The sequence below is a fragment of the Echinococcus granulosus genome (assembly GCF_000524195.1).
Source record: "Echinococcus granulosus chromosome Unknown EG_S00136, whole genome shotgun sequence".
NCBI classification, from domain to species: domain Eukaryota; kingdom Metazoa; phylum Platyhelminthes; class Cestoda; order Cyclophyllidea; family Taeniidae; genus Echinococcus; species Echinococcus granulosus.
Window position 1 is genome coordinate 68,363 of NW_020170516.1, and position 12,363 is coordinate 80,725.

Below are 12,363 nucleotides of genomic sequence, written 5' to 3' on the forward strand. Positions count from 1 at the left end.
GTCTGCCGTTCTAACCGAATAATGACTAGAAGTAATCAGGTTAAATTTACCTAAAGATAGCGAAAATCCCCCTCTCCCCTGAGGTAAATGTGTAACAAAGAGCAATCTATTCGTTCCACAGAGAGTACAATTGGGGCAACCTATGCAAGTACACATCCAACAAATGCAATACGGATAGGATACTGCTGGTGCAGTAGCCGTCGCGCAATCGAGGGAAAACTAATAGGTGACTAGCTGCGACGTGAGATATGTGCCTTTTACGCCTTGGGCTTGGTGTCAGTGGGGATGTATCCGAAATTAGCCTTCAACTGTTCCAAGAAAATAAAAGTGAGAACAGTTTGTGGACCAAGACGGATGAAAGCGGGAACGAGACCCTTGAAGAAGCCGAGCGGACCCGTGCGCAACACGTCAAGGCCGCAGGCAGCCAGACCCTGAAAATGAGGGGATAACAACCAACAAATCAGACGCTTGATTAAAATGCCAAAAGGAAAGATGCAAGCAAGCCTACCGAGTATTTGCCGGGTGGGGCGTTCATGAGACGCGTCTTCATGACATCGAACGGCTGAGTCATGCAAGTGGCGACACCAGCAGCACCAATAGAGGCGGAAAAGTGCGTAACCGGATTATCGGAGAAGAATCCAGTAGCTAAAAGCATGCTCTTGAAAGTATCGTAGAAAGCTAACTGCCCGAAAGTCATGAATGTGGCCCGAGTTGCAGTCATAGAAACGCCATTGAAAAGAGCAGTAATGCCCTCTTCACGAGCCACACGGATAAGACCATCGATAGCATGTTTGTAGCTATAAAGAGAGTTCTGCATTAACGCTTCGTCATGTAGTGAACAAGGGAAATTTAAAAACCTACTTTCTACGTTGGGCGGGGGGGACCTTGACATCATTTTGCATTCTGAAAAGGACAGTGGAGTAAAGGTCAGATTCTTCCAATGATAAAAATATACGTCAAACAGGTACAAAACACGAACCTGACATTAACCATATCGCCGGGGTTACCCACAATACCGCCAACGAAACCAGCGAACATAGCAATGCCGCCACTTTCGGCAAAAGACATCTTCCGACCGACAGAGTTCTTGTAAGACTCGTAGACACCAAAACGTGTCATGGAGTACGTGAACTGTCGGAGAAGAGAAGCACTAAGGCCATTGTAGAGACCCAGAATACCGTCACTCTTAAACACTCGCACCCCCATTCGGATCATACCAAACTCTTTAGTTTGCTGGGTCTGAAGGTGGACCTTTAACAAATCCAGGGGATGAGTGACTGCGGCAGCCATAGCGCTAGCCAAACCACCGAAGTACCAGTAACCCGCTTTGGCCGGAGGCCTGGTCGACATACCAAACGCTAAATGTTCAAATGAATGAAACTACTCCGAGAAAAGCGCGATGGAAGAACGCATTAACTGGAGAGGCTAAACAAGAGCCATTTCGTGCAAAACAGGTATGAGATATGTAAGGTTGATTTTAAAAAGTTTTCTTTACAAAATTGCGGCAAAAATTTTTTGCTTAAATAAAAATTGCAAGGCGATAAAATTTGCTACTTAATTTTAATTTTTATAATAACTGCTCTATTGAAATTGTCCGTGGTGATTCATAAATATTGTAATAAGATAGTGGTTAATCCCTCAGTTCCGGTGAGATGCCACTTTTGCACTTTGAATTAGCCCCCTTGAACCTCGCTGGGTGGGCTGGCCTTTTGGGCCATGCTAATAGCCCAGACACATTCTCCGTGCTGAATATATATATTCTGCCCTATATTGTGTCTTCTTTCGTCTTCAGGGAGTCTTAGGACGCTACAATATCATTAGCATGGCGTGGGACCTACCAACAGATAAAGAGGACAAATAAACTCTATTGTATTTAACCTCCGGTGTTGTAAATATCAAAGCATATAATTACCTTTAGAAAGCATAAAGTACCAATACAATCATATTCTGTTTTGCCCAAAATAGGCTTTAGTGACGACAGCTCTTTAGAAGCCACTGGCTGAAAGTACCGTCACAAGTCACATTTTAAGTTGAGTGAAGTCATAAAGCTAAGACAGTCAAATATAGCTGCTGCGTTGATGACCTGCGGGTCCCCAAGCATAAGTCGGAGGCTATGCATTCAATAGAAATGAGATGGCTAGCCCTTTATTGACTATGTACCAAAACGGTAAGGTAGATTAGCTGTAATACTTATGTTGATTTAATGTACCTGTTAGGGAGGAGGCAAGCAGGAAATTCGAATCTCGTGACCGGGTCGTCCTCTTCCGTAACCGCGGTTCGTCTCCTTCTTAAACGCTGTATTTTCCTTCTTCATCTTTACATCTTTAATAAATATGTCCAAAATGAATCAACGTGGCTTGTCTAAGAATGTTAGGAACAGGGAAGCGGAGACCGATGAGTCTTGCTCCACATAGCGATCAAATTACTGGTTGCGTAAGTACGACCATTTTATGTTAGCCTTTCTAAACCGAATAACTTGCTGCGATTTTCAGGAAGGCCAGATATACTACACTGAATTCACTAGAAATAATAATAAAATAAGACCATTTTTTAAAATAATACTTTTAAGCAGACAAACTTGCTAAAAAAAGATGCCTAAAATTGCTTGAATATTGGATTTGCATGTATCATTTCAAAAAAGGCACTGATAATGATAAAGCAATGGTAATCACGGTACCAGCTCATTTTTTATAGTTGCTAACTTAGGTAAATATTATAATGTTACTCTAAAGTACAATTTTACTGTCTATTTTAATGTACAGTTGTTTTAGTTTTCTTTGTTTAGCCAACAGTCGCACTAACCCGGGTGGCCAACCCCGTTCAAACTATTTATGGCTCGTCGGTGTGGTTCGTCTGCGCGTGCAGGTCGCTCGAGGAATACACATAGTCCTCAGGTTTGTGCGAAGCAGTCTGAAGTTTCTAAAGTTGAACTTTTACCCGAGCAAGAGGAACGCACGTTCGCTCGTCCAAACGCTATCAGCCCCCACCTCATTTGTGTTATATGCTCCGAGGTTTTCAAAAAACCATACCGGGCGCCCTGTGGTCACAGCTACTGTTATGGGGTACGCTACTTATTCTGTCTCTTTGCCGACTTGTTTTAAGGTTGGTATTTTGATGTGTCTCATATATTGCTACTTTCAATTTGTGCACGGCGCTTATGGACTAAATTTTTGTATTTAGTGCATTTCAAAGTGGCTGAAGACTGCAAAGCACTGTCCAGTTGACCGGAAACCTTTAAATCTGTCTAAAATGCACCACGATTTTATACTCGAAAGCATAATTGGTGACTACACGGTATGTCTATATGTCTTTGCTTCCACTAACTTTACTTAATAAAATACATATTTCTGTACATCTCATAAAATTTATTATCAGTTTGTGTAGCTTTGTATTGCAGATCCTTCCTGAAAAGTTTTCCTCTGTAGCTTGAGTTATTCTAGATGCCATCCATTCATCGGTAATGAGTTTTGCGTTTGTCATGGACCGAGTTTAAAGGACCGTAAAAGACCTTCTCCTCATGATTTCATCTTTTGAGACAATTGGGTTGTAAACAGTGTGTTATATGGCCTTGATTACTGAGTTTTTCACGCTGTGAAACTCCTGTATTTTACGCAGATTTTATCTGCGAACCGCCTCGACTGCATGGGGATCTCAGTGACTGTGCTGCCTTTGAAATATTCTGCGGTTCGCAGGTGAATAGGAGTGGGCTATGGGGTTGGCCGCGGGTTGGGATGATAAGATTTAACTGCGCTTATTTCGTATCTGAGATACAAGTAAGAGTCCAGCCAAAATGCATCACCTATTTGTTCATCCAGGTGGCTTGTCCGTGGCGTTCCTCAGGTTGCAGCTACATCGGTCCACTGTGCCAGCTGGACAGTCATAAGAAGGAGTGTGTAATGAATCCTGACCATCTGCCAGAGGCGCTTCGAATTCGTGAGAAGGAAAACATCAAGTCGCAACGCTGCACCGGTGGTGTCTCCTCACTAACCAATCTTGCTTCTCTGACACCCACAGAGACTGCCGCTTCAAATGTGGAGGCCTTTTTGGAGGTTACGAGCGGAGAAGAGGAGACAGATGAGGAGGAAGACGTTTATCTACCCCCAGCGCCTCCTCCTAGCCTTCTGATGCGTCTTTTCCAAAAATCAGACTCCGATAGTCGTGATCTTCTCTGCTCCTTCCTTGCTGAACCTGCCACTGGTGCGAAACGGCCAGCACAACCACGAACGACCGCGGGTAGCAAGCGCTCGCGAAAGGCTTTTTAATTTTCCCATAAACACGCATGCAGTCCACCCCTTGCTTTATTCATAGGTAAATAAATGGCATTGTGTGTAATTGTATATATTATATTTATTTTAAATAAAGACGTCCACAACCTCTCGGAGACAAATATGCGAGAAATGGAGGCGGGAGGTAAATTAGGAAAATAACAGTTGAAAAACTGTATCGACCGTAGACTCGAAATCTGGTGCGAAAGAGGAGTGGCGGCGGTGACGAATCATCCCGGGAAGGCGAGAATTTCGTCAAGATAGGGCTTATGCTTGCCCAAGGGGTAGAAAGAAATGATGAAAATGCCCATTCGAAGACTGTAGGGAATCACGCTGAAAACAAAAAAAATGACGGTAGAGACTGCCTTTGATTGGATAGAGGTTGGGAGGGAGAGTCGAGCATCTTACCGGTTTTCGATGAGATCGCGGAATTCGGGCCTTGCCTTCAGCCAGTCGCGATACTGATCGTTGGAGATCACTACGCCGTCCTTTTCTTGGGCGTACTGCAGAATCACACTGGAATGTGGGTGGACCAAGCGAGATTTATGAGTGATGACTAGTCACAAAGCTTAGTTAAAATGGTGGAATAATAAAGCGGAAAGGTAGACTGCAAGTAATAGCCATTCTAGACCGATTTTGCGTCTAAAGAGTTTGCAAACGTTGGCGTGAGAGTAGTAAAAAAATCATTCTTCTTCAGGACAAAGCTGTTAGTATTTTGATTGAGCAAACACGAATTCAGCTTTTCTCTGAGAAAAGTGTTTTTTTAACAAAGCAAAGCTAGAGAAGAGTAATCCGAGTCATGCAGTGATGAAGATTGGTAGCAAGTGAAGTACGAAAATAGGGGATTCCAGTCACCAAGCCAGCTCGTTCATACAGAACAGTGGAAGGTAAATACTAAGTTACTAAAATAAGGATCTGTAATGTCATGCGAGGATAGGGGATGTCAGGCCTCAAAATGCAATAATGAGGTAAAAGTGCAACAAAGTACAAAACATCTAGGGAGAGCGCAAACTTTTCGGCAGGATGCAAGCAATGCGTGGCAAAATGAGACAAGTGGGACTCTGTCCCTCCCTCTTTACCTGTCGTCATCAGTCCTTTGGGGTCGGACGCCTCGATCAAGGCGTCGGACAGGCGTGAAGACGAAGTATTTAGCAATCTCCGTGGGCGAAAAGACCGCGGCACAGGACGCCCGTCCATCGCTGGGCAGCACCACCGCTATCTCCTCATGACCGCGTTGCACAAAGTAGTCGATAACGCAGCGCAAGTTGGATACATTAAAAGTGGAACTAGGTGAAATGCGACATGAGTTTGAGTTCGTCAATGTAGCAGTCTCACGCACAGGCAGGGACAAGAACTTACTTAGAAGACTCGCCGTGAGCGACGTTGGCGCCGTCTATCACGATGGGACGAAGACGTCTGACCTCTGTTTCGAGAACTGTGGCGAGGTAAAAAAGGATGTTTAACAAAAACAAGCAAGATTGCGCAGCAGCGGTGGGATAATTCATTCTCAAAATTATTGACTAACAATCAGCGAAACAGGTTTATGAGGTAAAAGAAGCTTTAGTGGAAACTAAGTGAGCTTATTTAAAGCTACAAATGGAGGGAACCAATAGAAGAGTAATAAAGCTTTCAGAATTGATGGGAGGATTCAAAAAAAAAACAGGAATGATGGCGTTTACCAAGCCAAACCCTGTTCTCTATTACGAAACAAGGGAGAACCTTGCGGATAAGCTAATTAAGTGGTGGGGTGTCGAATGACTCCGCGGAAGCGCAGCCCTCCGGAAACCGAGAAGCTAATGGTGGTCGTTTGGTAACCAAGCGTCGAGTGCAAACCAGCCAAACGCTAATAACAGGCGGACGATGAGAGAAGCTTGCAAGGAGCTCGAGGGGAGCCAGTGCAATTCATCCAAACGGCAAATAAGTAATGATAGCGCTTAAGCAATACATAGCAGAAGCTGAACTTTGAAACTCCTTCAGACGGCGTGTTTACTGAACTACACAGATTGATTATATCTCCAACCTGTTCAAAATGTCCACAAGCATTTAAAGATCACCCAACTGCCTGACATTCCCTTAACGTCAGATCCACCTTTGATGGAGTCAATAATGAAATGGGATTTTAAGAGCCAAATTTTGCTATTGAGAATGATTGACAATGTTGCCAATTTAACAACTTTGCTAAATTAATTCACAGTGGGGTTTTCAACCATTTGAAAGAGAGAGAGAAATTCCTGGTAGAGAACCAACATGAAGAGAATATTTCATTGCAGATAACATTTGCATTTATTTATCTTGCTAGAGCTTTGAAAGCCCCGAACTTAAACACGTTCACCTTGCACTAAGAAAAAAATTTTACCCACAGTTCTAAATAAAACTAACTGGCTTAATAAATGCAGCCTTAGGATTTTGTAACAACCCTTATAGTCAATCTTGCCTATTAAGCTTCATTTCCATCCTACAAATGAGTTTAAAAAGGGTGAAAGAGGAAATCCACAAGTATTCTTCCGTTCTGAAAATTCCAAAATTATATAGTGGACATTGTTGCAAAACAGATTCAATAGTGTAAAACTCCATTTTTAAACAATGGCGCATAAAGCCATTAGTCAGCCTGTAAATGGATTATTGCATACCACATAAAAAGTGTAAGGCAGAGGATGGTAATCCATATCAAGCTAACCTCTAAGTGGTACGCCACGTTGATCACAGCTTTGAGCACGGTTGCGCGTTCGTGGTCGTGAAGCGGATTTGGTAGCTGAAGAAGAAAAAATTAGTACTTATAATACGCGAATGTGCGCACACAGCGCAGTGCGAATAAATCAACGTTTGTAAAATTCCATTATGGATGTGAAAGCTCAGCACCAGCCTCAGCGACATTATTGAAACTTGTCGCTGCAGTCACTACTATTGCCTGCTTAAGCTGGAGTGACAACCGCTGATAACGATTTCTCTCGCATACGCATGGGACCCAGTTCTAAACAACTTTTTCGCTTTTTAAACAAACAAAACGAGACAGAGGGCTTCAAACTCAGTCAAAAACTTGCCTTTCCGAGATCCTGATGAGGGCGGAAGAGAAACCCCAGCCAGATCTGCGAACCTCTTGCCAATGTCTCGCCCTATCAATGCTTGTTCCTTCTTTTGCTGCTTTTTTTGATTTCGCGTTTTGCTCCTAGCTAAACTGTCTCCTCGGAGTTTTGATGTCTTCCCATTAGTAGCATCAGTGCCATCAGAGGGTACAGCTAAACATCCATTATGCATTACACCACAGTTGGTTAGCTTAAGTAGTTCATTTGTGAGTGGGGAGCATTTTTAAATTAGGCGAAAGAGGGTTGCTCATGTGATGTTAACCCAGTCGCTTGACATAGCGACAGTACATGGAAGAAAGGCTAATAGCTAGCGGAAGCTATGCGGAGGATGAAAGCGTTGAATGGACGCAAGGACTACTTACCGGCAGAAGCATTTAATGGAGAAGTTTTCAGGATTTGCGGCACCTGATTTTGCAAAGCTGAGGAGGCAGAAAATGTAAGCTGAGGACAAACCAAAGGTAAAACATGGCAACGTTTCACCAGGATGGTAACTTACATTTATTCAGCCTGAATACCTCAACGAACCCAGGTTCATCGAGCCCATTTGAGTCCTGTGTCGCAGAACACTGAGCGTTCATAAGGCTTTCAAGTTCCACAATAAAATCGTAGAGCACGGAGCGAAGTTCTTCACTCACATCGCTTAGCTGCTTGACGTCTATGTCGTGCAAACAGCATAACCTAATCAAATTTTCATCCACTAAGGAATGGGAGTAGGGTTTTGAGAGCTGGATTTTTAGTAAAGCTTTCGAGATAAGTGATACGGCTACCTCGGAGCCACGAAAAAGCAAATGAGTACAACCGATATCAGTGACTATCAGCTTGTAGCTCCTCGCAAGGTAACGTTGGATAGTAGGAATAGTAAAAAGTTTTAGGATTTTCACAGGCAATTCGAATTCGAACTTTGATTCAGGACCAATAAAGAGGAGGGCAAGATTTTGTGCGCCTTCCAATTCTGATGCTAAATTGGTCCTGATTACCATTTCTTTGGTGAAACCCGGATGTGCCATAATCCTAACATCATAAACTTGTTCAATATAATTGCACAATTCATCAATGTTCACAAAGTCAGTGGGGATTTTTACAGTCGTTTTGTACATTTTATTTTTCTGCCAGCGAGAGTAGCTGGACCCCGAGTAGGCTCTTCTGACCCAGCAACTCAAATAAACCCTCCCAACGGAAAATACGAAAAGCCGCTTACAGAGAGGAGACAATACGCGCAATGACCTAGAAAATTGCACCAATAACATTAAAAAGATATTGGCAATTGCAAACTGGGTTTACTGAGAGAAAAATACTGTCAGTCCGTATTCAAGCACAATACACATTGAACTTTGAATATAGCAGAGCTAATCAACATCCCAATAGGTGTGAACACTACCCTAGGCCTACGTTGCCAAGGTTTCGCCTGACTTATTGATGTTTAGTCCGACTTTTGACATTCGAAAGATAATCATGAAAACCCCACAACAGATTAGCATGCCAGAGCTCTCCTGCTCGCTTTTAAGGGCCTCAGCTCCAGCTTACAATCAGTTGTCATTTCCACAAATCCTCACCACCATTCCATTCCCCAAGTTCCGGGCACAAAATCGGAAAATGAAAACATGAACCTCAGCTTAGCCCATCAATTCATCAAAAATAACGATGGTTAACAATAAATAGATGGAAATGCGGAGAGAAAACAGTTAACAGATGTTATCACAAACCAGAAAGCAGAGGGAGGAGGAGAAAGGTAATAGCCATACTACTGGCTACGGAGCCGTTGCTGTCGTCTTGTCCTACGCATCACTTGTGATCGCAGACCAGAACGAAGAGATGAAAAGAGAGACCGGCACAATGTGTTGCCAGAATTTGCCAAGCGGCCGGATTTTTTAACGCCGGAATGCGACCCTCTGCTAAACTTAGTTCTTGCTCCGAGTTTCTACGAGATTACATAAAAAGAACATTGAGGTGGGTGGTGGTGGGAAAGAGTAAATTTAAAAATAAAGAACTAACTACTTTCACCACCTCTTCTTTTTTGTTGATAACAACAATGGGTGTGGTCGAAGATCCTTTTTCAGCTAAAATACGAAAAACACTTCACAGGGTCGCAAAGAAATGCCAGAAAGTTACGGTGAGGGAATGGGAATAAACAAGTAATAATGGCAGAACTGCTGAGAATTACACGCATTAAAGAGCATGGTGACGTCAATAAAAAGGAGAATTGGGAATTAGCGAACGAAGAGTAGGGGGACGCAAGACTAATTAATTGACATCATTCTGCTCATAGTCGCAAAACAAATAAGGTGAGACATGAAGAGCAACAACGTCCGCATTGAAGCGAAAGTCTCACGATTTTGGCGTCCCAACCGCTAGTAATAACATCCTACCATCAGCGTTGAGTGAGAATAGGTGAAATATTACCCAACTGCTCCCTCCGCCCCGCGACTTCGGGAACAGGTGATGACGGTGAAGAGAATGATGAAGAGGTCGACAATGTCAACTCTGATTGCTTCTTCTTCTTGTTATTATTGTCGCTTTTCGCACTCTGAAAAAGGAATAAATGGCGGTAATTGGATAAAAAATGGCTCTTCCAATAAGGACGTTGAAGTCACCAAAATGGAAATTGGAGATGACGATGAAGCACCATCGAAGAACCTAACCATACTTCACTAGCAAAGAAGAAAGCGCCTTAAGACTCATAGATGATGATACAGAAAGAGATTTTCAGGCACAGCAAAACATTTCATCATGAATGTTGAAGACGAGAAAGGTTTATATGTCGATAGGAATGACTCAAAAGTGGTCTATAGGCTCAAAGGTTGCACACGTTGCAAGAAGTTAACACGACTGAACGACCGAGTCGCAGCGAAATCGGCTCATAAGGGTGGAGTCGACGGGAAATTCATTCACATGGACAGTAAGTGTGAGTTACAGTGTTAAACTCAAAACAGATAGTCAGCGTACATCAGCGAATGAGAGAGAGAGAGTGGTTTGAAAAGCTAAATTCTGGCGAATTTTACATGGAAACTGGCAAAGCTATGAAGAATACCCCAACATAGTCAAAGATGGATAAAGCGGATGAACTGGAGGCCATGGTTTTGGAAGCAGATGTACCTTCCCAAATAAAATGGATGCATTGGGAGACAAATACCAGTTTAATACGTCGGATTTACCCAGACGTACACACCCGAAGACGGGAAAGGTCTAGAGGATCTACAGAAGCTGATTTCCCAGAGCGGAATAAACAACGAAATCCTACTTTAGATAAACCACAACGAGAGAGGCCATGGAAGTAGAAATCGCAGAAAGAATGAAATAGACGACGCAGTGTCTTTGAAACGGTCGCTCACCCTCACATCAACTCTGACGCTAATTAAAGTGAATGCAAACCTGTAGCCCAAGCCGCAGCGATGAATTTGATGAAAATTAAGCTCGAAAAGACCACTTACCCCGTTGACATAGCCAATCAACTTGATGGCAACTCTGCATCCTGAAAAAAAAAAACGTTACAAACACTCTAGAGGTTGACGACCAGGATAACGAAGGTGGATTTTCCAGAATGAAGTGAACTGGAATGGACGGCAATAACGCTGAGGTTGCCGTTAATCGCGGTAGTAAATATATCGAAAAAGATTACGACGGTGTACAGGTTGAATGTCAACACTAAACACATCAGGGAACAGCAACTAGTCAATAAGGACCAGCGAGATTCAATGAAGTCAGCCCGACTACAGTGGCAACAATGAAAGAGCTAGATATTCATGAACTCACACGAAGGCGACGACAAGAGCTGCAACAACAAAGTCCCGCAGGTCAGAACGGAACGGACAACGGAGTCTTTTCTCATCGACTGCCTAAGAGCTACTAGTGGGTGAGCAGAGTTAAATACATGATCCAGTCTTTTCAAGGTGGTCGTCCATCCTCCTGTCAACCCCAAAGCCAACTAATGTGCACAAAATTTACAACCACCGTCGCCGCAGAGGTATATTCCTTGAAAAGGTAGTACGAATGGGCGACTCCACCTAACACTAACAAACAAACGATTTTAACGTCACATTAACAATACATTCGGTAAAGTGGCTACAATAAAATTGAAGCCGATCCACGAAAGTAGACGTTTCTGAATGCAACAAGGGACGCATCTTCAAAACAGCTATTGGAGTTCTAATAGGGATTAGGCTTAGGGTGACAATTCCACGACTAAGTCCCTTTCGACACAACTTTACATTTCCATTTAATGTCGGAAATCTAACTCTTGCAATCGCTAACATCAGGGCAAAACAATGACCACTGCTGCGGCAAATAGATGTCGTACAAGCAATTCCCGAAACAGTCAATTAGGCTTCAGTTGCGACGATGAAGTTAACCAAGGTGGACAAGAACCAATGACCAGAGCTATCATGATGGTAAATTTGATGGAAACTTAACCCGGATTGACAAAGTGGTGCCCTAAGCAAGGTCAGCAAAACAGATATGAAAACTCCCGAAGGTGGCAACAGTCTACTGAATTCTAAAAAGTACTATCAAGTCCATAACCTCTTCGAAACGACCATAAGAGCTGGGATAAAGGACGCAGTGACCCCACTGAAACCTACAGATGGTCCTGAAGAAGGCTGGATCGCAGTCTCGCAGAAGGCGAGAGAGGCAGTAACAGCAGCGCTGTTAAGAGGGTGAGAGACGATGGAGGCTGTTTTGCGGGCCACGAAGACGGGCGTCTTGTGAGGCGTGTTATTTGGGGCGGTGATGGCGGTAGAGGCGGGGGTGGACGATGATGTTTGAACCGGGGTGCTTGTGGATTGTGAAAGCTGTTTACCGGCACCGCCCGTCGCTGAGCTCGGACGGCCAGTGGAAAAGACCCTTCGGCTAGGTGGGTCGGCAAACCAGGCCAGCTTCTCTGGCAGGCAAGGCGTCCCTACAATATGACCAAAGACGATCGAATCAGTCGTTTATACAGCGTCCGTGTTCTCGACAAAACAGGTCATTAAGCGCGAGAACCATTCAAGTCCAATGAAAACGCCAATTTTGCGAGGACGCAG

At 43.6% G+C, this 12,363-nt stretch overlaps 3 protein-coding genes across 3 annotated transcripts in view; 1 reads left to right on the forward strand and 2 right to left on the reverse strand. All coding sequences in view use genetic code 11, as the record gives it.

Annotated features, from left to right (window-relative positions):
• Positions 1-257: 257 nt before the first annotated feature.
• On the reverse strand, positions 258-1,350 carry EGR_09190 (Mitochondrial dicarboxylate carrier; the record flags this gene model as incomplete). The annotated part of the gene is made up of 4 exons (XM_024498439.1): positions 258-431; positions 509-797; positions 862-903; positions 980-1,350. 4 exons carry the CDS (start codon positions 1,348-1,350, stop codon positions 258-260), a joined length of 876 nt encoding a protein of 291 aa, XP_024347139.1.
• A 1,481-nt stretch (positions 1,351-2,831) lies between these two features.
• Positions 2,832-4,262, forward strand: EGR_09191 (RING finger protein; the record flags this gene model as incomplete). The annotated part of the gene is made up of 3 exons (XM_024498440.1): positions 2,832-3,062; positions 3,181-3,294; positions 3,816-4,262. 3 exons carry the CDS (start codon positions 2,832-2,834, stop codon positions 4,260-4,262), a joined length of 792 nt encoding a protein of 263 aa, XP_024347140.1.
• A 233-nt stretch (positions 4,263-4,495) lies between these two features.
• EGR_09192 (putative ribonuclease ZC3H12C) overlaps positions 4,496-12,363 on the reverse strand; it is a gene marked incomplete at both ends in the record, with an annotated part of 12,900 nt that continues 5,032 nt past the window's right edge. Inside the window, 11 exons of the mRNA XM_024498441.1 lie at positions 4,496-4,598; positions 4,674-4,781; positions 5,345-5,551; positions 5,625-5,700; positions 6,943-7,017; positions 7,711-7,767; positions 7,845-8,491; positions 8,547-8,572; positions 9,149-9,266; positions 9,754-9,872; positions 11,923-12,239. Coding sequence (XP_024347141.1) covers positions 4,496-4,598; positions 4,674-4,781; positions 5,345-5,551; positions 5,625-5,700; positions 6,943-7,017; positions 7,711-7,767; positions 7,845-8,491; positions 8,547-8,572; positions 9,149-9,266; positions 9,754-9,872; positions 11,923-12,239 — 1,853 coding nt within the window. The remainder of the gene's footprint in view (positions 4,599-4,673; positions 4,782-5,344; positions 5,552-5,624; positions 5,701-6,942; positions 7,018-7,710; positions 7,768-7,844; positions 8,492-8,546; positions 8,573-9,148; positions 9,267-9,753; positions 9,873-11,922; positions 12,240-12,363) is intronic.